This window comes from Chiloscyllium plagiosum, unplaced genomic scaffold (genome assembly GCF_037043375.1).
Source record: "Chiloscyllium plagiosum isolate Xiang-an unplaced genomic scaffold, Cpla_swu_hap1 HiC_scaffold_39, whole genome shotgun sequence".
Classification (NCBI taxonomy): domain Eukaryota; kingdom Metazoa; phylum Chordata; class Chondrichthyes; order Orectolobiformes; family Hemiscylliidae; genus Chiloscyllium; species Chiloscyllium plagiosum.
The window spans coordinates 978,111-1,005,330 of record NW_028270177.1 but is presented as its reverse complement, the minus strand read 5'-3'; the positions used below and the strand labels follow the sequence as shown (position 1 = coordinate 1,005,330).

Genomic DNA, 27,220 nt, shown 5'->3' with positions numbered 1-27,220 from the left:
TTCATTACCTGGCTAGGTAACATCATCAGTGGCGACCTCCAAGTGAGGTGAAGCTGTTGTTTCCTGCTTTCTATTTATATCTTTCTCCTGGATGGGGTTCCTGGGGTTTGTGGTGATGTCATTTCCTGTTCGTTCTGAGGGGTTGATAGATGGCATCTAGATCTGTGTGTTTGTTTGTGGCGTTGTGGTTGGAGTGCCAGGCCTCTAGGAATTCTCTGGCATGTCTTTGCTTAGCCTGTCCCAGGATAGATGTGTTGTCCCAGTCGAAATGGTGGCTTTTTTTATCCGTGTGTAGGGCTACGAGGGAGAGAGGGTCGTGTCTTTTTGTGGCTAGCTGGTGTTTGTGTATCCTGGTGGCTAACTTTCTTCCTGGTTGTCCTATATAGTGTTTGTGGCAGTCCTTGCATGGAATTTTGTAGATGACGTTGGTTTTGTCAAAGGGATGTACTGCATCTTTTAAGTTTGTTAGTCAGACAATGTCATCTACAAAGTTCCATGCAAGGACTGCCACAAACACTACATAGGACAAACAGGAAGAAAGTTAGCCACCAGGATACACGAACACCAGCTAGCCACAAAAAGACACGACCCTCTCTCCCTCGTAGCCCTACACACGGATAAAAAAAGCCACCATTTCGACTGGGACAACACATCTATCCTGGGACAGGCTAAGCAAAGACATGCCAGAGAATTCCTAGAGGCCTGGCACTCCAACCATAACGCCACAAACAAACACACAGATCTAGATGCCATCTATCAACCCCTCAGAACGAACAGGAAATGACATCACCACAAACCCCAGGAACCCCATCCAGGAGAAAGATATAAATAGAAAGCAGGAAACAACAGCTTCACCTCACTTGGAGGTCGCCACTGATGATGTTACCTAGGTAATGAAACGTCTGGATATCAAACCTACAGCTCAGCGAGCAAACCTACACCCTAAAATAGGACCTGAGCTACAAGCCTTGCATCAGTCCTATTTTACCATGCACTTCCAAGTACTTTGCAATCTCATATTTTATAATGGACTCTTAAATCTTACCAAGGTTAACTGGTCTATAGTTTCTTGTCTTCTGCCTCCCTCCTTTCTTAAACAGGATTTTACATTTGGCATTTTCCAGTTCTCGGGGACCCTCCCTGACTCCAGTGATTCCTAAAAGATGGACATCAATGCCTCCACATTTGCCTCAACTATATCCTTCAGAACTATAGGGTGTATTCCATCCAGTCTGGGTGATTATCCACCTTTCAGCTTCCCCAGAACCACCACCTTAGTAATGGCCACTACAGTCACCTCTGTTCGTTGATTCGAATTTCTGCTGTGCTGCTGGTGTATCCCACAGTGTATCACAAGACTATTCAGCATTGCAAGTCTTAACAGTCTAGTTGTATAAGAAGGGTGCACTTAGTAATGATGAGAAGACTATTAAAAGCTAACTGTTAGAATTGGTGCTGCAACTGATTTCATCTGCTGAGTATTACAGAAATCAGACTTGTTGATCAATAATTTGGAGTTCAATTTGTGGACATCACAAAAGGTCAGCACAGTGGTCGATCTATATTTAATGGCAATACAAAATCAGCTTTTGAATACGGTGCTGCATTCATTCTTTTTCATAGTGAATTTCAGTTACCCAACCTTGGAGGAACCCCCACAACCTTCGAAAGACCTTAATGAAAATAAGGCTGTCCAAGAATTGGAAATTTGTAATGAACATCTATCTTTGCTCGAAGAGACACCAAAAAAAGTCAACCTAAAAACTATCAATGTGCCTAATGGTATCCTTGCCCCTGGGGTTCCAGTCACTGGGCAACCTATTGCAATGAAGACCATTCCACAGGTATGTGCGGTATGTTATGTTTGTACAATATTGCCTTATTCCTGCTTCAGTAGTTCTTCTTTCATCTGTGCCTGTGCCCGTTGCCAATTAACTCATTTGATTTTGCTTCCTTCGTCGTTAGTGCCTGTGCAATTGATTTTAGTAAAATGGACTCTTGCAACATGTTGAGCTGATGGGGAAGAAGGAAATAGAATACTGGGCAAGCTTTCTTGTTAACATTCAAACAACTATTTGAATCAGGTTTGCAAGAACATTTAAAGTTAGTGTCATGACCATACCAGTCGTTTCCCATTGATCTGGGAGCTAAGAACTTGTGTAAGCTCATATGTAGCACTCCTCGTTTTTCAGTATTTAAATTTGGAAAAAAACCCAGCACAGCTTTATACTTTATGCAAGACAAAAGGTTAGTGCATTGCATAACTACAGTATTGCAGAGATCTCGGGAGCATTTTTGAAGCCAAGTCCAGCCATCATGCTCGGTATTGCCACATGTCACCTACTTAAAGTGCTAGTTATAATGAGAATGAAATTGAAATCAGTATGCATTACCATTGCAAGTCTCACATGAAGATTCCCTTTCTGAAGTGAAGGGTTCAAAATTTGAAATTAGATTCAGCTGTGATTTTGTAGTTGAATAGTGAGACTTTTCCTTTGTAGTATGCTGAGTACAGCAGCTTCAGAGAACGCATGAAGGCCCTTCTTCCTTTGAAAACTGAGAACACTTGATCACTTGGGTTACTTTGCAGCAGAGCAGGATGAAATTCTGGGTGCCTTCATCTAAATCCTGGTATCCGGAAGAAAGACCAATTCTCATGGTGATCGGACCTGACTTCACAAATGTTCCTGAGATCTCTACAATAAAATGGCGGTTCAAAGCCACATTTTTAAACAGTTCACAACTCAAAAGTGGCAGCTATCTCATATTGTTGAATTGTCCTTCCATATTGGATATTGGGAATATAATAAGAATAGGCCGTTCAGTCCCATCAAGTCAGTCCTAGAACGGTGTAGCAAGGGACAGACCATTTTGTGCAACTCGTTTGTGCCAACCAGATATCCTAAATTAATTTAGTCCCATTTGCCGGTACTTGGCTCATATCCTTTTAAACTCTTCGTATTCATATTCCCATCCAGATGCCTTTTGAATGTTTAAATTGTGCAAGCCTGCACCACTTCCTCTGGCAGCTAATTCCATATATGCACCACCCTCTGTGTGGAAAGAATTGCTCCTTAGGTACCTTTTTATATCTTTGCCCTCTCACCTTAAACCTATGCCCTCTAGTTTTAGACTCCCCCATCTCGGAAAAGACCTTGGCTATTCACCCTATCTACGCGCCTCATGATTTCGTAAACTTCTATAAGGTCACCTGTCCGCCTCCGATGTTCTAGGGAAAATGCCCCAACCTATTCAGCCTCTCCCCATAGCTCAGACACTCCAACACTCCAACCCTGCAACATACTTGTAAATGTTTTCTCAACCTTTTCAAGTTTCACACATCCTTCCTATAACCAGGACACCAGAATTGAACACTATTCCAAAAGTGGCCTAACCAATCTCCTGTACAGTCACAATATGACTTCCTAACTCCTATGACCAATAAAGGCAAACATACTAAGGTGTTCACTATCTGGTCTACCTGCAAATCTACTTCCAAAGAGCTATGAGCCTGCACTCTTTGCTCAGCAACACTCCCCAGAGCCTTAACATTGTGTATAAGTCCTGCCTCGATTTGCCTTTCCAAGATGCAGCACCTCACATTTTTTCAAAGCTAAAATCCATCTGCCACTCATCAGTCCACCAGCCCATCTGATTAAAGTTCCTTTCTACTCTGCAGTAACCTCCTTCGCTGCCCACTTCACCTCCAATTTTGGTGTTATGGACACACTTACTAAACATACCAGCTATATTCCCATCCAAATCATTTATTCATGACAAAAAACAGTGGACCCAGCACAGATCCTTGTGGCACACCGCTGGTGGCAGATATTAAGTCTGAAAAACAACCCTCCACCACCACCCTCTGTCTTCTACCTTTGAGCCAGTTCTGTATCCAAATGGCGAGTTCCCCCTGTATTCCATGAAATCTAACATTGCTAATAAGTCTACCATGCGGAGCCTTATCGGACACCTTACTGAAGTACATATAGATCATCTCTACCGCTCTGCCCTCATCAAACCTCTTCATTACTTCAAAAGACTCAATCAAGTTAGTGAGGTACAATTTCTCACATGCAAAGCCATGTTGACTATCACTATTCAGTCTTTGCCTTTCCAAAATACAGGTATGTCCCAAACTTTCTCCTGGGCTGGAATGTAGATCTATCCTTTTCTCAAACTGCAAAAATATTTTTTGTAGTTGTTTCAGCCATTAGGTTAAATGACTCCCAATATTTCAGGTTTGTGGTGAGAGGGGAAAACTTCATGTCTTCAGGGATGCCATTATCAAATAGTTTCTGTTTAACCTTTAAAGTGTTCATTGAATTTTGATTCCTAAACTAAAAGAAAATGTGGAAATAGGCAAGGGGTAGACTAGTGGCCCCATTGCACCCACTTCACCATAATCATGGCTAATATTCAATTGCAATGTCATTCACTCATGTTACTAAAGATAGATTAGCTCTCTTTACAGATGATAACAACCTCTTCCTGACAGCTAGTGCTTAATTTACAGAAGGTAATATACTTAACTAAAAGAGCATCTTATGGTCTCCACGTGTATCTGAAAGCTATTATTAGCTCACCCTGGGAAAACGCAAATTATCATTGCCCAGCACTGACTTGGACTCGCCAAACATTGTGGCTACAAGAGCAAGTCAGAGCTTGGAATTTTGTAGAGATCAATCCCCTCCTCACTTCCAAAGCCTGACCACCATCTGTGAGACATTGGTCAGGAATGTGATGGAATACTGTCGACTTGACTCGATGGGTGCAGCTTCAACAACACTTCAAGTCAAAATAAACCCTTCCAAATGCCTTTTAAATGTTGTAATCCTACTAGGCTCCACCACTTTCTCTGCAACTCCTTCCATACACGCAACACCCTCTGCCTGAAAAAGTTGCCCCTTAGGACCCTTTTAAATCTTTCCCCTTTCACCTTAAACCTATGCTGTCTATTTTTAGACTCCCCTACCCTCAGAAAACGACCTTGGCTATTCATCCTATCGTGCCCCTCATGATTTTATAAACCTCTACAAGGTCACCCCTTGGCCTCCAACACTCCAGGGAAATAGCCCCAGCCTTTTCAGCCTCTCCCTGTAGTTCAAACCCTCCAAACCTGGCAACATTCCTGTAAATCTTTTCTGTACCCTTTCAAGATTAACGCCATCTTGCCTGTATCAAGGAGAACCGAATTGAACACAATATTCCAAAAGTGGCCTAACCAATGTCCTGGAAAGCTGCAGTGTGAAATTGTAACTCCTGTACTCAGTGCACTGATCAATAAATACCAAAAGCCGCCTTCACTACCCTGTCTACCTGCAACTCCACTTTCAAGGAACTATGACCTGCAGTCCAAGTTCTTTGTTCAGTAACACTCCACGGGAACCTATCATTAAGGGTATAATTCCTCCCCTGGTTTGCCTTAGCAAAATGCAACACCTCACATTTACCTAAATTAAACTCCATCTGCCACTCCTCGACCTATTTGATGAAGGTCCCACCGTACTCTGAGATAACTCCTTCGCTGTCATTTTTCTTTCGCAAAAACCAGTGGACCCAGCACTGATCCTTCTGGCACACCACTGGTCTGAAGATAGGAGACGGTGGTGGCAGAGGGTTGCTTTTCAGACTGGAGGCCTGTGACTAGCGGTGTGCCACAAGGATCAGTGCTGGGTCCACTTTTTTTTTGTCACTTTTTTATATTCACATCCAAATGATTTATATATGAGGAATGATTACTAAGTTTGCAGATGACACCAAAATTGGTGGTGTAGTGGGCAGCGAAGGAGATTATCTCAGAGTACAATGGGACCTTCATCAGAAAGGAGACAGAAGGTGGTGGAAGAGGGTTGCTTTTCAGAGCACAGGGGCCTGTGACCATCTTCTATGTGATCTAATTTTGCTAACCAGTCTACCATACAGAACTTTGTCAAAAGCCTTGCTGAAGTCCATATAGATATGGTCGACCATGGTCACTTCTTCAAAAAAACTCAAGTTAGTGAGTTAAGATTTCTCACAAGCAAAGCCATATTGATACACTCTCATCCATCCTTGCCTATCCTAATACATGTAAATCCTGTCCCTCAACAACTTGTCCACCACTGCTGTCAGGCTTTGTTGAATTTGGGCAATCTGCGATTACTTTCAGCCTATCCAAAAGGGTAGCAGTTAGCATCTGTATAACCTGGAATTAAGGTTCACTAAACACATAAGTTGCAAAAGAAATTGGCTATTTTTGTCTAACTCTTTTTCTTTTAGGATTTAGAAATATCATTAACTTTGATTACCAGAAGAGTATCAAATTGTTTTTTTGAGCTCATTAAAATTAGCAATATAATCCCAGAACAGTTAGATTAACAATATTCCTTTTCCGACCTCCGTTTCTTTTTAATTGGGTCTGGGTTCTCCCTACGTGCACCTCCTCTCCCAATGCAATACTATCCCACCCGAATAAATTCATGTCCCAAACATTCCACATTGTAATCACTGTAATTGAAGTCCTTTTCAGAATTTATTGATTTGTATCCAATCATTCAGAGGCAGACAGGAGGGGCCAATGAGACTTTGTGCGTTTTTCCTTCTACTTCTGGAGAATCTCGATGCTGTTTTTATATTTTGAATTGATTGTACAATTTAAGGTTGAAAATATACAGAGAATCGTAAGTTATTATCTACCTAATTCTGTTTAATAAACCTGTAGTTTGAGTGTCTGGCATATTTTTGTGGGTAGTCACTGGTCTCTCAAGTTAGGTTTGAGGTTCAAGACCCTCTCCAGTAGTTGGGTACAGAAAACCAGGCTCTCTCTTCACTACAATACTGAGCCAATGCTGATTTTCAGTTGAATCATGAAGCTGAGAATTTGTATTCCCCTTAGGGTGGATGGTTGCAAGATCAGAAGGCTCTGTTTGCAAGATGAGCAGTGCATTCTCTGGACGTTATTTCTTCGCAGTTTTTGAGAGGTGCTGTGGGCAAAACTGCTTTATCCCTGTATTTCAAAGGTGATCCCACTCCAATGGCTGTAGCTGCTTTGAGGTATCCTGTAGTTGTGAAAGATGCTATATCAATACAAGTCTTGCTTTTATTTGCTCCCAGCCCCTCTCTCACTTTTTAAATATGTTCACTTCCATTGTATGCAAGTGTTCTAGGCCATGAAGATAACTGCGCTTTTATATATTTTAAACAGATTGATCGAACTAAAAAACCTTCACTGAAACAGCCAAATCGATCACTGTCTAAATCAGAGGTGGTTGGTGCTGACAGTCTACCTGTTCACAATGGACCAGTGATTCCTGATCGGTCAACAAAGCCCTGTATAGAATCACAGAATTCACTGACTGATGAAGAGAGAAATCAGATTCATGCTGAAGCAGCTCTAATTGGTGAGAAGGCCAGAAAGGAGAGAGAACAGCGTGAGCGAAGGCAGGAAGAAGAAAGAAAAGAGAAGGAGAGATTGGAGAGATTAAGGGAAGAAGAGTGCAGAGAAAAAGAACCGTGTGAAGAGGAAGAGAAAGAGTTCAAAACAAAAGCTGACCAAGAAAGAGAACCCAAAGAAAATGAGGAACAGAGAGCACAGGAAAGTGAAGACAACCAGCAAAAAGAAGAAGCTGAAAAGAAAGGATTGGCAGAACAAAAAAAGACATCTCCAGAAAAAGGCAAAATTGAGAGTCAGATAAGAGATCAAGCAGACACAAGGAAAAGTGGTGAACAATCTGTCTCTGAGTTGGAAGGACTTCGTGGCACAAACTTAGAGAAGCAGGTACTTAGAAATTTTTTTTTGTAAATGCAATAAAGAAGTGCTAACAAAGGCAAACCATCATATTAATTTTAGGAACACAGATGTTGTAGGTATTCGACAATATTGAGTAACCTGCTGAATTGAATTATGTCTGCCCATTTTTATACATCATAGAAGCGATAGAAATTAGGAGCCAGAATAGGCCATTCGTTATGATCATGATTGATCATCCAACTCAATAGCCATGTCATGCTTTTCCCCACAAATCCTTTGATCATTTTAGTACCAAGTGCTATATCCATCGCTGCCTTGAAATCATGCAGTGTTTTGACCTCAATGGCTTTTTGTGGTAGCAAATTCCACCCCCTTAACCACTCCCTGGGTAAAGAAATTTTACCCCATATCCTTAGACTGTAGCCCCTGGTTCTGGACATCTGTCCTGTCATTTGTGGGCGGCACGGTGGCACAGTGGTTAGCACTGCTGCCTCACAGCGCCAGAGACCCGGGTTCAATTCCCGACTCAGGCGACTGACTGTGTGGAGTTTGCACATTCTCCCCGTGTCTGCGTGGGTTTCCTCCGGGTGCTCCGGTTTCCTCCCACAGTCCAAAGATGTGCAGGTCAGGTGAATTGGCCATGCTAAATTGCCCGTAGTGTTAGGTAAAGGGGTAAATGTACGGGAATGGATGGGTTACGCTTCGGCGGGTCGGTGTGGACTTGTTGGGCCGAAGGGCCTGTTTCCACACTGTAAGTAATCAAATCTAATCTTAAAACCTTTCCTGCACCTATCCTGTTTCATCCTGTTAGAAATTGAGGTTTCAATTAAATTTCCCCCAACCACTACCATTTTTCTGGACTCAAGCAAATCTCATCCTAACTAGTTAAAACTCCCTTAATGTGTTAGTCGGATGAACCTTTACTGCATTCCCTCTATAGTAAGAACATCCTTCCTCAGATAAGGTGGTGAAAATTACACTTAAAATCCCAAATGTGGTCTCACCAAGGCCCTGTGTAACTGCAGCAAGACATCTGTACTTCTGCATTCAATCTTCTTGCTGTAAAGGCCATCATTCTATTTGCCTCTGTACCTGCATATAACTTCACTGTCCATCACCAAAGCATGGCAGCAACATTACTGACAGAGAGCCCTGAAGAGCGTAACCTGTCACAAGCCCACCAACAGAAGAAAGAAAAGTCTATTTGAGTCTCAACTTTGCCATTTTACATTTTGCAGCTGCATCTCTCTACAAATGACATGGTTTCCTGTGATGGTGAAGCTCTGCATTGCTGAGGTCATCCTCAACTCTCATTACTCTAATTTTTTTTCTCTTTGGAGTGTGTGGATGATTTATTTAAGTGCGAGGAGCCTTGAACTTCTTTTGCATGGCCACATCTGTGCAGGGACCTTTCTGCACATGGTATAGAAAAAAAGCACACTTTTGCATTGAGATACTACTGCTAACAAATACAATAAATTCCAGGATATCCCTGCACCTCCATAAGGTACTGTGGGCCATCAGTAGCCAAATTGATTCACTCCATTCTCCATCTTATCCAGTAGACCCCTCATTCTACTATTGAGCTCACCCTAACTGTGGCTCATTGTGGAAAGGGTAAGAACTTGCAAGAAGCAGTACCAGGCCCACCTAATAATGAGCTCTACATATGTGCTAAATAGTAGAAACTACCCGAGTGGACATAATTTCTTGTAATTTAACCCTTCGCGTCCCAGTATTATTCTAGTAAATATCTCACTGCATTCATTCCAAGATCAACACTTCCTTCTGACCTGTAGTGCCAAGCACTACTTGGTACTTGGCGATTGTCTAACCAGGGTTTACCTGTTCTTGACACTTTAATGAACCTTTACTTGTATGGTCAAGTTTCAAGACCTCCACTTGTGTTGATGTAGAGTTATCATGCTGTAATTAGATACCCCGTCAGTGAAAGTGCCACTGGTAATAATAGGCTTTTACAGAAACAATTTTGAAATTGTAAGTATGAACATAGTTAAAAAGGAAAGACAAAATTCATACTTCAAAACAGTGAGAAAATGCTGTCTGTGGCTCTCCTTTGAACTATCCACTTGGTAAGTTTCCTAATTCTGTTTTTTGGAACCGTGGAATATATGTGCTTGATTTGTGAAAACAGTTTTATTGCTGATAATTTTTTTTGTCATCTGCACAAAGCCTTTAACGATCATTTTTATTTAATATAGGAACATAGAGATACATTAACCAGAGCAAGGAGTGAGGAAATGGGCCGAACAGTTCCAGGCTTACCCCAAGGATGGATGAAGGTATGGTAACCAGGTTGACTTTTGGCCAAAAACACTTTCTAAGGAATTAGAAAGCGTTTGCATTTTCCTGCCGAACTCTAGGAAGATTGTGGTGTTTTCTCATCAATCTGTTCAGAAATGTTAATAACATCTCTGGAGCAGATGAGACCTGAATTACCCAGACCTTAACAGTTTTGAATACTATTGGGGGAGATGGCTCACCAGGGGAAGGCAGCAGTAGTCAAGTTCATGTCACCGTGGCTGACTCAGCTGTACAGAAGGGCGAGAAAAAAGAATGAAAGGGCTATAGTCGTAGGGAATTCAATTGTAAGGGGAATAGACAGACTGTTCTGTGGTTGAAAACGTGACTTCCGAATGGTATGTTGCTTCCCAGGTGCAAGGTTAGGGATGTCTCAGATCGGCTGCAGGTCATTCTGAAGGGGGAGGGTGAACAGCCAGCTGTTGTGGTGTATATAGGCACCAGTGATATAGGCTAAAAAAAAAAGGGGTGAGTTCCTGCAAGCAGAATTTTAGGGAGTTGGGAGCTAAGTTTAAAAAGTAGGACCTCAGAAGTAGTAATCTCAGGATTGCTACCAATGCCATGCTAGTCAGTGGAAATAAAAGAATAGGCAGGATGAATACATGGCTTGGGAGGTGGTGGAGGAGAGAGGGGTTCAGATTTTTGGGACATTGGGACCAGTTCTGGGGGAGGTGAGACTATTAAAATTGGGTGGTCTATACCTAGGCAGGACTGGAACCAATATCCTTGGGTGTGTTTTTGCTAACGCTGCTGGGAAGGGTTTAAACTAACGTGCCAGGGGGATGGGAACCAAATGAGGTGGTTGGTGGACAGTAAACAGGTAGTAACTGAAACCAGTAAGGAACTAGATACCGAACCCCTTTCTTGATGAAGAGCTTATGCCTGAAATATTGATTCTCCTGCTCCTCAGATGCTGCCTGACCTGCTATGCTCTTCCAGTGCCACATTCTCAACCCAAGACACTGAAGTCGGCATGATTAAGGGGAAGAGTAGGCAGGGACCAGATGATGAACGTAAAGGGACTGGTGGTCTGAGGTGCATTTGTTTTAATGTGAGAAGTTTAGTAGGTAAAGCAGATGCACTTGGGGCTTGGGTTAGTACCTGGTAGTATAGTGTTATTGCTATTACTGAGACTTGGTTGAGGGAAGGGCATTATAGGCAACTAAATATCCCAGGATATAGATGCTTCAGGAAGGATAGACAGGGCAGTCTAGGGGGTGGAAGAGTTGCATTACTGGTCAGAAAGGATATCACAGCTGTGCTGAAGGAGGGAACTGTGAAAGACTCTAGCAGTAGGTAATATGGGCAGAGCTCAGAAATAGAAAAGGTGCAGAAGCAACGTTGGGGCTGTACTACAGGCCTCCCAACAGCGAGCATGAGAGAGAGGTACAATAGATTATGGAAAGATGTAGGAGCAACAGGGTGGTGGTGATGGGAGATTTTAATTTTCCCAACATTGACAGGGATTCACATGGTATTAGAGGTGTAGATGGAGCTGAATTTGTAAGGAGCATTCGGGAGGGTTTAATAGAGCAGTAAGTAAATAGCCTAACTCAGAAGGGTTAGAAGAAGCTCATGCTGGACCCAGTGTTAGGGAATGAGACCGGCCAGGTGGTTGAAGTTTCAGTGGGAGGTTACTTTGGGAATAGTGATCCTAATTCCGTAAGTTTTAGAATACTCATGGGCAAAGATGAGAGTGGTCCTAAAGGAAGAGTGCTAAATTGGGGGAAGGCCAACTATAGCAAAATTCAACAGGAGCTGGGGAATGTGAATTGGGAGCAGCTGTTTGAGGGTATATTTGATATTTGGGAGGCTTTTAAAGAGCGGTTGATTAGATTGCAGGACAGACATGTCCCTGTGAAAATGAAGGATAGAAATGGCAAGATTAGGGAACCATAGATGACAGGTGAAATTGAGTCTTGCGAAGAGGAAAAAGGAAGTGTACATAAGGTCTAGGTGACCGAAAACAGATGAAGCTTTGGAAGAATATTGGGAAAGTAGGACCAATCTGAACAAGGACTTAAGGCAATAAGGGGTCATGAAATATCTTTAGCAAATCCCAAAGCCTTTTATTCGTATATAAGGAGCAAGAGGGTACCTGGAGAAAGGGTTGGCCCACTCAAGGACAAAGGAGGCAAGTTATGTGTGGAGTCAGAGAAAATGGGTAAGATTCTTAATGTGTCAGTATTCACAGAGGAGAGGACATGATGGATGTTGAGGTTAGAGATAGATGTTTGATTACTCTCGGTCACGTCAGCAGAAGGAGGGAGGAAGTGTTGGGTATTCAAAAAGGCATTAAGATGGACAAGTCTTCATGTCAGATAGAATCCATCCCAGGTTACTGAGGGGAGCGAGAGGGGAAATAGCTGGGGCCTTAATAGTTATCTTTGCAGCATCCTTGAACACTGGTGAGGTCCCAGAGGGCTAGAAGAAGGTATAGGTGCTCTGATTAGCACGTTTGCAGGTGACACTAAGATTGGTGAAGGGGACTGTCAGAGAATGCAGCAGAATATGGATAGATTGGAGAGTTGGGCATAGAAATGGCAAATGGAGTTAAATCTGGACAAATGTTAGCTGATGCATTTTGGAAGATCCAATTCAAGAGCAAACTGTACAGTAAATGGAAAAGCTCTGGGGAGTATTTGATGTACAGAGAGATCTGACTGTTTAGGTCCACTGCACCCTGAAGGTGGCAATGCAGGTCGATAGTGGTCAAGAAGGTATGCAGCATGCTTTCCTTCATCGGACGAGCTATTGAATACAAAGGTTGGCAGGTCATGTTACAGTTGTATAGGACTTTGGTTCAGCCACATTTGGAATACTGCGTACAGTTATGGTCACCATCTTATCAAAAAGAAGTGGATGTTTTGGAGAGGGTTCAGAGGAGATTTGTCAGGTTTCGCCTGGTATGGCGGGCACTAGCTATGAAGAAAGGTTGAGTAGATTAGGGTTATTTTCATTGGGAGGATGGAGGTTGAAGGAGGACCTGATTGAGGTCTATAAAATCATGAGAACTGTAGACAGGGTGGATAGCCAGAAGCTTTCTCCCAGAGTTGGGGACTCCATTACTAGGGGCTTAAAGTGAGAGGGGAAAAGTTTAGGGGAGATATGCATAGAATGTTCTTTACACAGAACGTGCTGCCGGTAGAAGTGGGCACAAGAGCATGATTTAATATGTATCTGGACATGTACATGGGCAGGGAGCAGAGGGATACAGATTCTAAGAAAATAGGCGACAGGTTTAGATAGAGGATCTAGATTAATACATGCTTGCAGGGCCAAAGGACCTATTCCTGTGCTGTGATATTTTTGTTCTTTGTACCCCTGCGACACAAGTGCCCCTCTGGGACAATTCAGTAATTTTAATCACATTTGCCCTCTCCTATCAACTCATGGAGTGCTCTATCATAGGCAGACCAGTAATGAGCAAGTCATCGGTTCCCCAATAAAATGCTGCTCAGGATTTCATTTTGTTAATTCTTTGTGGAAATAACTGCAATAAGTAGCTTAACGTATGGACTTCCAGCAGCTGTGCAGCACAATGTGTTGGACCAAAGTGCTTTGTTTCTGGTGAATGGAGGTATGGAACTATTGAAAGGTTGTGGCACAAAAAGACCATTCAGCCCATCCTGTCTGTGCCAAGATATATTTAATTCCACCAAGATCACTATTGGGACAAAGCAATCGTGGCAATCTAAGTTGTAAACTCTGCTGTAAATTATTTGTTTGTGCAAAAGCAGTATTTCTGCTATCTGCAACAAGCACAGCCTTGAGCAAATAAAATAACACTATGGAAGTTTTACCAACTTTTTTCCATAATCTAGTAAGACATATCTTTTAATGTATTTCATTGGAAATGTCAATTTTTGGTATTCCATAGAAAAAGGCAAATCTAATCTTTTTAAGTAAACGTCCCATCTTGTATTTGCTTCTTTTCAGTTTCTTGATGTGGTGACTGGAACCTACCGTTACTATCATTCACCAACGAACTCTGTGCACATGTATCCGCCTGAAATGGTGCCATCAATTACTCCTCCTGCAACCCCTCCAACTCACAAAGCCAAACCACAAACTGCAAAAGATGTCGATGTTCCTAAGTTAAAGCGTTCATTCTCCTCACCGGATATTGCCCAAGCCATTCAAGAGGAGCAAAACAAAGCAACAACAAAAATAGTGCCCACAGTCAATCGGGAAACCAAGTAGGTTCTTTTAATTATTTTCAAGCTGTTGTCTATGGTTAACAATATAATTGACTCAATTTTCTCAGGTGCAAATTAAGATTTTATTCACTAATGTTCTGATCACAACTCAAACCAGTTACTTGTTCCTGCATCTTTGTTATTGCCACTGTGGACTTGACACTCGGAGAACTGTGCTTAGAGTCATAGAGATGCACAGCATAAAAACGGACTCTTCGATTCAACCCGTCCATGCCAACCAGATATCCCAACCCAATCTAGTCCCACGTGCCAGCACCGGCCTATATCCCTCCAAACCCTTCCTATTCATATACCCGTCCAGATCCCTTTTAAATGTTGCAATTGTACCGGCCTCCACCATTTCCTCTGGCAGCTACTTCCATACATGTACCACTCTGAGTGAAGAAGTTGCCCCTTAGATCTCTTGGCAAAGGTAAACCTGTTTGTCCATTCTCCCAACCACCCTCCATCCAACCACACTTCCAACTCAATCTAAAATGTTTTGGTAAACCTCCAGTTTGCAATTGTGATCTGTTGCAAAATTACTCCATAATTTTGAATTACCGTATCCAAAGTGTACAGACGTTCCTGTAAAACATGCACAAAATCTGAACTTTCTCCACACTAGTGTGTATTTTCAAACTATAAATAGTATAATTACTTTTTGTAATGAATATAAATGTGAACCTTCCTAATTGAATAATTAGGAAGTCCCTGGTCCTTGCCCTGAATTGCATGGAATATTTTTAACGTCTTTTGCAGGCCCTCTGGCTACAGCAAAACAGAAATCTCCAGCCCTTCTGCTTCTCAAATCCGAAACCTGAACCCTGTATATGGTGGGATGGGGCGAGCATTGACTGGTCTGCGAAACCTTGGTAACACCTGCTACATGAATTCCATCTTGCAGTGTTTATGCAACACTCCTCATCTGGCAGAGTACTTCAATAAAAACTTCTACCAACAAGATATTAACAGGTAACAATTACTATTTGTAAGCCATATCATGGTGTGGTGAAAGACAAAAAATGTTGTGCATTTCCCATGACCCCAAGTATTTTACAGTCAGTGAATTGCTTCTGAAGTCTAGTGGCTGTTGTATACAGGATAATAACTGGATAATTGTTTTTGAAGTAATGTTGATTGAGGGATAATTATTATTCAGGTCACTGGAAATAACTTTTCAAAATACCTGTCATGGAAAAGTTTACATCCAGCTGAGAGGCAAACTGGGTCTTGATTTAACATTGCGTTTGAAAGTTGGCACCTCTGACATCCACCACTCCCTGGGTTCTGCACTGAAGTGTCAGCTTGGATTTTTTTTTGGGTGTTGCCCTGGAGAGGAATATAAATCCACAATTCGCTGACTTGACGTTTGAATGCTATAGCTGTAGCTGAAACAGATGGACACAAATGCTATCTGTTGTCCAAATTAACAAACTGTGTTGCTTAGAAAGCACAGTATGATGAAGGAAGCCAAGCAGCCAACTCTTTTCACAGAGTCTCTTACTCCAATGACTCCTCCAGGGAAAGGTTAAAAGGCCAGGCAAATTGGGAGTCATACTCAACACACCCTCCTCCAAAAAAACAACAATGTCTGGAATAGTCTTGATTATCAATTAGATGTAATATTTGCTGATCCTAACCAGCAACAACCCCATCTCTTTTAGAATGAAAAAAGTCTTTTGACGGTCGGTAAATGAGTGATTCTGGTTCGCAATTCATTTTGTTTAGTGCTTTTACCTAGTTAACAATGCTGGAGGCATAAGTACAAGCTATTCAAGGCTATCTTGGAAAGAAATGTCACTTGTTTGTTCATTCACTGGCTTTTTCATCTGGAATGAAAAGAATATCCATTCATGGGACACCACGCAGTGCCGTTCCAGATCATGCATCATCCCAGAGTTAGAAATGCATTGCTGTTGCTGAAACTCCTAGTCTGATAGCATGAATTTAACAAGTAATTACCGTTGCCACCCAAGTCAGCTATGGGTTAGCAATCTTGCCAGCAATATCCAATGCCAAGAATAATTACTACAAAGTAAATTTTTTTTTACATTGCCAGAAACAAGTAACGAAACTGTGTAGCTTCGATGTTACCATTGTTTCTGCAGAATAGGTTTAGTTTTGGAACAAACTATAGCCATGAATCCAAGTTTCATGACTCTACGTTTCGCCCAGTGTGTCAGCTGAGATGCAGTCTGGAAGATTCGACATTGACTTTGTTCTACATATGCTGAGCATGTACAGCTATCTTAAGAACAATTTAAGACAACCATGTACTGAAAACCTGTGCACAGCAGATACATTTTAAAGGCAACATTGATTACACTCTACCATTGTAAAGTCCAGGATTCTTCTGAAGTGTCAAATCACTGATGCTAACAAATACCAACCTGCAGCTATAATGTCATTGAATGGCAGAGCAGACTCTCGCCGAATGCACTCCTGGGTCGTATGGAGTAGTTAATTCACAATGAAATCTTAGAAATTTAAAGCTGAAATCTCTCTGCTTATAACAAAACTATTGCTCTCTTTGTCTGTCTTAAAGTGTAATCCTGTTGTTGGAAGGCTTGTTGTGTAAAATGAATAATTCCAATTTGTTTTGTTTTGGATAGGTCAAACATTCTTGGTCATAAAGGTGAGGTGGCTGAAGAGTTTTGTGTGATAATGAAGAGCTTGTGGTCAGGTCAATATAAATACATCAGTCCAAGAGATTTTAAGGGACGCATAGGAAAAATAAATGACACGTTTGCAGGGTATGTGCAACAGGATTCCCAGGAATTGCTTCTGTTTCTAATGGATGGACTCCATGAAGATCTTAATAAGGTAAGAGCTGACAGAATGCAGTGACATTGCAATGTGCACAATTTGGAGAATGTGTAGATTCCCTCCTGCCCTTGCTACCCTCCAGCCCCCTCACTTCCCCCTTACTCCCTCCTTTCTGTTGCATCAATAAGTGGTTTTCTGAATTCATGAGGGTGGCTCAGGTTGCAGCTGAGTTTTTTTTTCTTGCCTAGCCAGTGATGCCAACATTCTCTTGACCAAAGTTTTTAAAAAGCTGCTGCCCTAGTGAATGTGTGGTAATTGACTGAAGTTTAGTCACATTGGATAAGAATAGTCTGATTCTGATCTTTCTGACAGCGAAACAATGTGATGTTCATATGAAGATAATTTGTAGATTGTGATATAGCTCTCACTGTCATTCTGGTAAGGAAATCCTGACCTCTACTCCCACGTGCCAGATGCTTAGTCATTGCTAGTGAATGGTTGGTTTGTCCATTCTTTGATCAGCTCGCAGTGCGGGATAAATATATATTCCTAATCTAGAACTAATTTTCTCCTTCTAATTTCTCTCAGGCTGACCGGAAGAGATACAAAGAGGAAAACACAGATAGCTTGGATGACACAAGAGCAGCAGACTTAGCTTGGCAAAAGCATAAACTTCTCAATGAGTCAATTATTGTGGCTTTGTTCCAAGGTCAATTTAAGTCAACCGTGCAGTGTCTGACTTGTCATAAGAGGTCTCGTACATTTGAAGCCTTTATGTATCTATCTTTGCCACTTCCATCATCTAGCAAATGTTCTCTCCAGGTACGATATTTACAAGAGCATTGTAGATTATTTGTTCGTTGCTTTTGTTCAAAATTTTTATATGTCTCATTTCGTGGTTGGGCTGGGCTATGGGAGGGAGGGATGATGTCTGAGAGATGGAACAGTTATATGGTTATAACCCATATGGTTAGGCTCATCTTTGGTCCTGTGGTAATTACATTTCCTGCCATCACATTTTTAAATGTAAATCAAGGAGAGCCATTTTGTTAAATGATTAGATAGGAAAGAGGGTGCCGATGGAAATGAGCTTTGCATAGTTCACCTTCAGGACAGAGGGGGGGCATTGTAACTGTGACTGAGCTTTATTGTTAACCTTCATGTCTTACTAGTCCCCAATCGCCCTCTCCAAGAGGACAGAAATATAGTGTCTGAGCTTGTTCTAACCCTGTAGTGATTGAAAAGTGTGAATATCCTTGGTGTTGTTTTCTCTCCCCTCCGCAGCTAGACCTTAGCCTGGGAGCACCAGGCGCAGCTCTGACAGATTAGGTCTGATTGTGACTTTGCCCCTGGCTGATCTGTGTCCTCCTTGTTCAGAAAGTAAGAAGCTGAGTTTGTGGCTATCACATTGTGTTGAATTTCTGTGACTGGGCATAATATAAGTTCCTGCTTTTGATTGTCATCCAACAATCCTTGTTGCATGTGCACATGTGGTGAAAATGTGTTCAGTTTGTAATGGAGATAATAGCCTACTGGCACATCTTAATTTAATCATGTAGGGATGTCATTGCTCATGGCTTCCCTACATTACAATGACGCCACAAATAGTAATGAAGTGAATTACCTGTGGTCATATTTACTGATGAAAAGGGTGTTGGCTGGGGACCAGGCCTTAATGGCTCACTTGAAATTCAGGTCCTCCAGGAATGCAGTACTTTTACAGTGGCGTGCTGTAGTGTTAACCTTGAAAATTGGGTCAGAATTTTAGGTGATGAGGGAGAAAATTGTCGAAATGGATTAGCCTTTAATCAAGAGCTTTGCATGAAATATTTCTGGAGCAGTCAGAGGTACAGCATGGAAACAAACTCTTAAGTCCAACCCATCCATGCCGACTAGATATCCCAATCCAATCTAGTCCCACCTGGTCCATATCCCTCCAAACCCTTCCTATTCATATACCCATCCAGATGCCTTTTAAATGTTGCAATTGTACCAGCCTCCACCACTTCCTCTGGCAGCTCATTCCATACACGTACGACCCTCTGCGTGAAAAAGTTGCCCCTTAGGTCTCTTTTTTTTATCTTTCCCTTCTCACCCTAAACCTATGCCCTCTCATTCTGGATTCCTGCACCCCAAGGAAAAGACTTTGTCTATTTACCCTATCCATGCCCCTCCGATTTTGTACACCTCTATAAGGTCACCACTCAGCCGCCTCCGCTCCAGGGAAAACAGCCCTAGCCTGTTCAACCTCTCCCTATAGCTCAAATCCTCCAACCTTGGCAATGTCCTTGTAAATCTTTTCTGAACCCTTTCAAGTTTCACAACATCTTTCTGATAAGGAGACCAGAATTGCATGCAATATTCCAACAGTGGCCTAACCAATGTCTTGTACAGCCACAACATGACCTCCCAACTCCTGTACTCAATTCTCTGACCAATAAAGGAAAGAATACCAACGCCGCCTTTACTATCCTACCTACCTACCTGCGACACCACTTGCAAGGAGCTATAAACCTGCGCTCCAAGGTCCCTTTATTCAGCAACACTCCCTCGGCCCTTACCATTAAGTGTATAAGTCCTGCTAAGACTTGCTTTCCCAAAATGCAGCAGCACGCATTTGTCTGAATTAAACTCCATCTGCCACTCAGCCCACTGGCCCGTCTGATCAAGACCCCTTTGTAATTTGAGGTAACCTTCGCTGTCCACTACACCTCCGATTTTGGTGTCATCTGCAAACATACTAACTGTACCTCTTGTGCTCTCATCCAAATCATTTATATAAATGATGAAAAGTGGACCCAGCACCGATCCTTGTGGCACTCCACTGGTCACAGGCCTCCAGTCTGAAAAACAACCCTCCACTACCACCCTCTCTCTACTACCTTTGAGCCAGTTCTGTATCCAAATGGCTAGTTCTCCCTGTATTCCGTGAGATGTCATTTCTCACTTTGGTTTTGAGACATTTTTATTTACATTCTCTTTCTCTAAAGTTCCATGTTAATTAGGGATTTAGATTAAATTGACATTTGAATATATTCTGAAAGGATTATGGGTTGAGTGAGAGTGTGATGGAGAGTTTACCAGTCTGCAGCTGAGAGGATAGTAGAGGTTCATTTTTGCTGTTATTGTTTTAGTTTTGATGTCTGATTGCATTAACATTTTCATCCCTGAGAGAGACAATGTTGGTAACACAACCTAGTTCTTAAGCAGTTGAAGAGCGACTTTTAACAGAAATCCACAACTTAATGATTGTATCCAATGGATTTACTTTTTAATTTTAATAGAAATTAACATTCTCTTTTGAAGGATTGTCTCAAGTTGTTTTCCAAAGAGGAGAAGCTGACTGACAATAACCGATTTCACTGCAGCAATTGCAAAGCGCACAGGGACTCAACAAAGAAGCTAGAGATCTGGAAACTACCCCCAATCCTATTGGTACATCTGAAACGGTGCGTTTCCTTTAGTGAGATGACAGTTCTGACCCATAAGAACACAGATCAGCCTGGGCATTTTCTTTGCTATTCTATGACAAGGCCAGACTGGGGTTAGTGCAATCAGACTGTCTGTGTCACGCTGGGTTGTGGACAACTTAGCCACACTCTGCATGCTCTTGATCACTATCCAGTCTTAGAAATTGAGATATTTTTCCTGAAGAGAGCAAGGTTGCTGGGACTTTGTTACCATCATTGGAGATGAAAACAGGCGTCTGATGGGTGACTGAGGGCAATGGCTGGCTCATGCTTATGGACTGTAATGTGAGCTACAAGTGGGAGGAAAAAATGTTTGTTTATTTTTTATCTAGACTTAAATCACAAAGCTGTAGGAAGTATGAGAGCTACTCCTTCCTCACTACAATAAGCGCTATGAGCACAGCCAAAGATTGTCAATTTGCTCAGTTGGTCCTGCTCCAGTGTTAACAAGTACTCACTTGGTTTTTTTTCCCACAGATTCTCTTATGAAGGGAGATGGAAACAGAAGCTACAGACAAATGTTGACTTTCCATTGGAGAATCTGGACTTATTCAGCTACCTAATTGGCCCTAGGAGCAATGTGAAAAGATACAATTTATTTGCCGTGTCGGTAAATGGCTAAATTCTCATCTCTTTATAATTTATAAATTTCTTGGGTCGTGGTTAAGCAGCTGTAAGGGTTTGTTGTAAATCTAAAACAAAATATTCAACATTTATCTAGTTGAGTGCACTGAGGTGAGTTTTACCCTCTCCAAGTTAATGTTAATGGTTTTACCTATTTCACATTAAATCCCAGAAAAATGACGAAATGAGCTGAAAACCTGCTTTTATCCAAACTGGCTGATTCTATCATTTTCTTTTTAAACACAAACAATTTGTTATAAGAAATCCCCACTTTGAGTGAAATAATTTTATTTCCTTTGCCCAAATGTTATGTTGGAAAAGCGCAGCAGGTCAGGCAGCATCCAAGGAGCAGGAGAATCGACGTTTCGGGAGGGTTCCTAGGCGGAAGATGAGGCGCTCTTCCTCCATCTTCCGCTTAGGAACCCTCCAACCACAAGGGATGAACTCAGATTTCTCTAATTTCCTCATTTCCCCTCCCCTCACCTTGTCTCAGTCCCAACCCTCGAACTCAGCTCCACGTTCCTAACCTGCAATCTTCTTCCTGACCTCTCCGCCCCCACCCCCACTCCGGCCTATCACCCTCACCTTAACCTCCTTCCACCTATCGCATTTCCAACGCCCCTCCCCCAAGTCCCTCCTCCCTACCTTTTATCTTCGCCTGCTTGGCACACCCTCCTCATTCCTGAAGAAGGGCTCATGCCCGAAACGTCGATTCTCCTGCTCCTTGGATGCTGCCTGACCTGCGCTTTTCCAGCAACACATTTTCAGTTCTGATCTTCAGCATCTGCAGTCCTCACTTTCTCCCAAATGTTATGTGCGCCTTGACCTTTGTTAACCAATTTTTCTTCCAGATGTTGATTAGCTAATTATAAGACACCATGGCTCAGTGGTTAGCACTGTTGTCTCTCAGCACCAGATCGGGTTTTTTGAGGCGATGACTAAGGTGAATGAGGGAAAAGCAATTGATGTTGTCTACATGGATTTCAATAAAGCCTTTGTCAAGGTCCCTCATGGCAGACTGGTACAAAAGGTGAAATCACATGGTATCTGGGTGAGCTGGTAAGATGGATATACAACTGGCTTAGTCATAGAAGACAGGGTAGCAACGGATGGATGTTTTTCAGACTAGTGGTGATCCATAGGGTGTTTGTGGTCTACATGAATGATTGGAGGGAAACATAGCTGGTATAGTAAATTTGTGGATGATACAAAGATTGAAGTTGAGTAGTGAAGAGGATTGTCAAAGGATACAGCAGGAAATATCAGTTGGAACTATGGGCAGGAAAATGGCAGATGGAGTTTAATCTGGGCAGAGGTGAGTTGCAATTATATAATGAATGGCAGAACCCATATGAGTATTGATATGCAGAGGATCTGGGTGTGCAGGTCCACAGATCACTGAAGGTGGCAGTGCAGGTAGATAACGTGTTTTTTTTAAAAAAAAAAGCTTATGGCATGTTAGCCTTCATTGGAAGAGGCATTGAGTATAAAGATAGACAAGATATGCTGTAGCTTTATAGAACTTCAGTTATGCCACACTTGGATTATTGCATGCAGGTCTGGTCACCACACTACCAGAGGGATGTGGATGCTTTGGAGAGGGTGCAGAAAAGGTTTACCACAATGTTGCCTCGTATGGGAGATTTTAGCTGTGACGGAAGGTTGGATAGATTTGGGTTTGTTTTCACTGGAACGCATAAAGTTAAGAGGCGACTAATAGAAGTTTATAAGATTGTGAATGGTATGGATAGAGTAGAAAATATGAGGCTTTTTTTTCCAGGCTGGAGGAGTCAATTACTATGGGACACAGCTTCAAGGTGCGAGGAGGGTGGGGGGGTGGTTAAAAGAAATATGCGAGGCCATTTTTTTCACACAAAAGGATGATGAGTGCGTGGAACGCATTGCTATCCTCCTCCACACCTGGCAACGTTGTTGAATAGCAACATTCAAGAAGCACCTGGATGAAATACGTGAATAGAAAGGGAATATGGAGGGATATGGATCCTGTAAGTGAAGATAGTTTTAGTCACAGGTTTTCTCTAAAGGGCAACAGTTCTTTTTTTTATTGATAAACTAACAGCTATTTCCTTCCTATGACTGATAACTTTCAGATTTATTTTGATAACCAACCTCTGGTTCACAATCTATTGTAATGGAACTTGAAAACATGTACCTAGAGTTAATCATGGCCTCAATACCGTCTTACTCATCTGCTGTCCGATCTTAGTGAAAACAAAGTGCGGACAATTAGATGTAGTTACCACACTGAAGTCTGTAATACACAGGGTTTATTGTGCCTTTCCGAAAAGAGAAATATTGTTGCATTAAAAAGATTTTATGAAAGCCTGAAAGTGGCCAACTATGCCTTCATAAAGTAGTTGATATTAATTTAGGTTTATTTTTGAATTTGTATAGAACCATTATGGAGGACTAGATGGGGGACACTATACAGCTTACTGCAAGAATGCTGTGAAACAGCGCTGGTTCAAGTTTGATGATCAGGATGTTTCAGAGATATCTCCTTCTTCAGTGAGATCACCAGCAGCCTACATTCTCTTCTATAGCTCCCTGGAGTTGCGTGTGGTTGATTTGGCAACATAACAGGGATCAGCGAATTACCAAAGTGACACTCCATACGATTGCACCAATATTAAATAATGTTGGACATATGACCAGGAAAATTCACAGCATGTCCAGCTATTTTAAAAAAGACTCGCTGTCTTGCAACACTAGAGCTTTCTAGATGGACCTGCCCTTTGTACTTTACCAGAAAAATGATTTTTAGTCATGCAGCATTTAACTACCTATTCAGAATGATGATAATGTCTCATATCCTGTTTACTATGAGTTTGTAATTACAATGATTTGAAGAGCCAGAACATATTGCCCTCAAGATCTTTGCTACTCCATGAGGCAAAAATTAGTCTAATTCTCTTAAACACTTTGTTCCTGTTAAAATGGCCTTTCTCTACTATATTTTAACCTTTCTGTACTGTGAAAATAACCTGGAGTATTCTGAATAGGTGAGAATGTATCTGTACATAATGATTGCAGACTTGTACAAAATGTAAGTGTATATAATATATAAATAGTTTTAAAAAGTAATAGTCCTATTATTTGAGATCGAGTTGTTTAAATGAAGATAGAGCAGATTGATCTCGAGTTATACTACAAATCAATTATTTTCAGACTTTTGGAAAAGTTGTGAAATGTATCAAATATACTTTCCTTTAACAGTTCAGATCTGAACAGCATGTCATTAATGGATGACCCTATATCATTGCTGGTTTGGGGTTTCTACATGCAGTTACTGTATAACTCCTCAACTAATTTGATCAGTTATTCATTTGCTGTTTGCAATGCCTTTGGTGCGTGTATGAAGAAATTTGATAGCTCATTTCTATCCTATATTTGCTTGTCTCTCCAAGACTGTTGAAGTTCTTGTGTTCTTCAGTTTAGAGGAGCAGAAAAAAAAAGAAAACTGCTAATGAAATGTTGGTCTTCTATATCACTGGAATTGGAGTACAGTGTACAGAGCTCTGGTTAAACCCAAGCTGAAGTACTGCACTTTTGGAAGAATACTTTGGATTTGGAGGGAAATCGATGCAGATTTACCAAAATATAGTCATCTAGAAGAATTTAAGATTACACAGAATAGGTTGGTATTCCGTAGAGTATAGAAGCTTAATGGCTGATCTAGGTGAGATGTTCTAAGTTGTTAAGGGATTGATTTCATAAGTGGCAATGATCATTTCCTCTCTCAGAATACAGAATAAAGAGACATATAATAGTTTTGTCCCACTTTTAAGCTTCATGTTTTCAAGAAGTGCTTTTGCACACAAAGGATACTGGAACTTGTGATTAGGATCTATTTCAAAAAGCATGCCCAACATTGTAAAGTTGAGATTGGTACATGGCCTTAAGCATTACAAAACTACAGCAGGTGCATGGAACTAAAAGTATGGTGAAACTGTCACCAGATTGAATGATGGAACAGTCAGGGATGGAAAGTTCTCCTCTGGTTTATTGGATCGATCCTGTTTGACTCCCCTATTCTCCAGTCTTTGCTTTATATCACAATAGCTGAAAACAGAAACTGAGGTGAGATACTTTTTGGACATCACTGAGAAAGGCCAGACTGTGTGTTACTTCTAACAGTATATATTAGTACTATCTGTGTGATCTTGCAGTACTTATCTCTGTCCTAAGCTGTTCTTGATCAATCCTTCTCAGACTTTCTCTCACCAAAGCCACTGCTACATCACAGCATACTCAGAGAGGCACATATGCATTTACCTTCAAACCTGCTTCTATAAAAAGGATTTTTATTGGATTCTTCCCAAATTGCCATCAAAAATTTCATGATGGTAACTTGCAACTGAAATTAGTTGCTGTTTGGAATTTCCAGTGAGCTTAATGACTTTTCTTACATGTATGTTAATTTCCTTTTACAACACTTCACCATAAAATGCACCTACATAAAATGAAATCTAAAAGCAGTTTCAATTAACCTGACCAGTCAGTTGCCAAACCAAATTTATAGGTCCTCCTTCATGGATATCTGTTTAGAAATATTGCAGAAGTAATCAGATATGAGAAAACGATCACTTTGTTTTTTGGTAAAATTTGGAAAATACTGCATTACGTTAGTTTCATTGAGATGTTCTTTAAACAGTCCCTTTTCCCCAGGGCTAAATGCAGCATCCCTATACTAATATTACTGGGGAAGATCTGCTGTCTCACAGTTAAAGTCTGAAATATTTTGATAATTTCTACTGCAATAAATCTGGCCAGTGTTCCTGCAAAGTTCTGTGGTTATGCACCTTGTCCCATGATAAATATCACATGCATGGGGATGCAAAATGGATCCACACTGGGGAAGGAAACTGGCTAAGCAACCTAAGTTTCTAAGGAGAAAATTACTTAAGATCAGATCTAAATTTTATTTCACTGCTCCTACTGTTGATACTGAACCAGTCTTGCATGAGAAACTGTAGCCCTGTGTGATTAACAATGGAGAAATTAAAATATTTCATATGCTTTTTAAAAACACTTTGGGATTGTAGATTTTCATTTCCATAGAGGGGTTATGCAGAATTTACAGTTTAATGTTTTTAAAATTATTTTCATCTGAAGTTTCTATGGTAACATGCACAGTCATATGACTGACTTATAGGACAAACATTTCAACCTTCCTATCTATTGCACATTTTTATTTTTATTTGGAAGGCAGTTACACTGTGACAGTAATGTTTAATTAACTTTAGGATTTTTTTTTAACCTGACTTGTATATTGACTTGTCATTACTTTGTGATCATTATTTTCATACTGCTGTATTATTTCACATTTCTCAATATTAAACACCATGTCATTTGTTCTTTTATTTATTTTATCCCTCTTTGCCAATCCAGCTACAACTGGCAGTTGGGTTTTAAATGAAGTTGCACATGATTTATACACTTAAATTGTGTGGGTTGTTAGTCAATGGGTAGGTAGAGCTTGATATAGTGTGCATTTACAGGTGGCAATTATCTTTAGTTTTTTAATTTCATTTGTGGATTGTACTGTGCTGGAGGAAGGGTGAGGAGCTGGCTGACATTGGACTGCAGGCTTGTGTGAGTGTTCTTGAAGCCATTTAGCCAGGTTGGGGTGTGTGTAGTGAGCTGTAGTTTCCCCTTCCCAGTAGATGTGTTGGTTGTGTTAAATAAAGTTCCAAGCTATATTGCATTTGTCTCTTTTGTCCCCCCTCATACTGTTTGGTGTTGCCCACTACAAGCTTTCACATTGACAAGTACCGTCAAAGAAACCTTGGAACATTGCAAATGATTTATGCTGCAGATATGTTGTGCCTGTAGTGAAGACTGCTTTGAACTGTATGGTGAGGAAATGCAGTAATCATTCATCAAAGTGGAGAATGTTTCTTTCTCCTGAGCTTGTCTTTTTGTACACTAGGCATGTAATTGCAGTTGCATTGTTACTGTGGTTGGTCAATGGTATAACCTCCAGGATATTGCTAGTGAGGATTTTCAGCCAAAACAAATGTGTGGCTTGGCTCTCGCTGCACTCCCCAGAGAAACTGCTCCTCACTTTTCCAAAACAGTCT

The 27,220-nt window shown here is 41.2% G+C and overlaps 1 protein-coding gene across 7 annotated transcripts in view; it reads left to right on the top strand.

Annotated features, from left to right (window-relative positions):
• usp8 (ubiquitin specific peptidase 8) overlaps nucleotides 1-26,494 on the top strand; it is a 65,506-nt gene extending 39,012 nt beyond the window's left edge. For 6 of the 7 annotated variants that reach the window (XM_087981384.1, XM_043674581.2, XM_087981386.1 and 3 more), the window contains exons 10-19: nucleotides 1,624-1,853; nucleotides 7,187-7,759; nucleotides 9,955-10,035; nucleotides 13,994-14,253; nucleotides 15,016-15,228; nucleotides 16,869-17,079; nucleotides 17,611-17,844; nucleotides 20,329-20,471; nucleotides 20,970-21,102; nucleotides 23,532-26,494. In XM_087981384.1, coding sequence (XP_087837510.1) covers nucleotides 1,624-1,853; nucleotides 7,187-7,759; nucleotides 9,955-10,035; nucleotides 13,994-14,253; nucleotides 15,016-15,228; nucleotides 16,869-17,079; nucleotides 17,611-17,844; nucleotides 20,329-20,471; nucleotides 20,970-21,102; nucleotides 23,532-23,717 — 2,264 coding nt within the window. In that variant the 3' untranslated portion in view covers nucleotides 23,718-26,494. The remainder of the gene's footprint in view (nucleotides 1-1,623; nucleotides 1,854-7,186; nucleotides 7,760-9,954; nucleotides 10,036-13,993; nucleotides 14,254-15,015; nucleotides 15,229-16,868; nucleotides 17,080-17,610; nucleotides 17,845-20,328; nucleotides 20,472-20,969; nucleotides 21,103-23,531) is intronic. The other variant, XM_043674582.2, reaches the window with a different exon arrangement.
• Nucleotides 26,495-27,220: the final 726 nt, after the last annotated feature.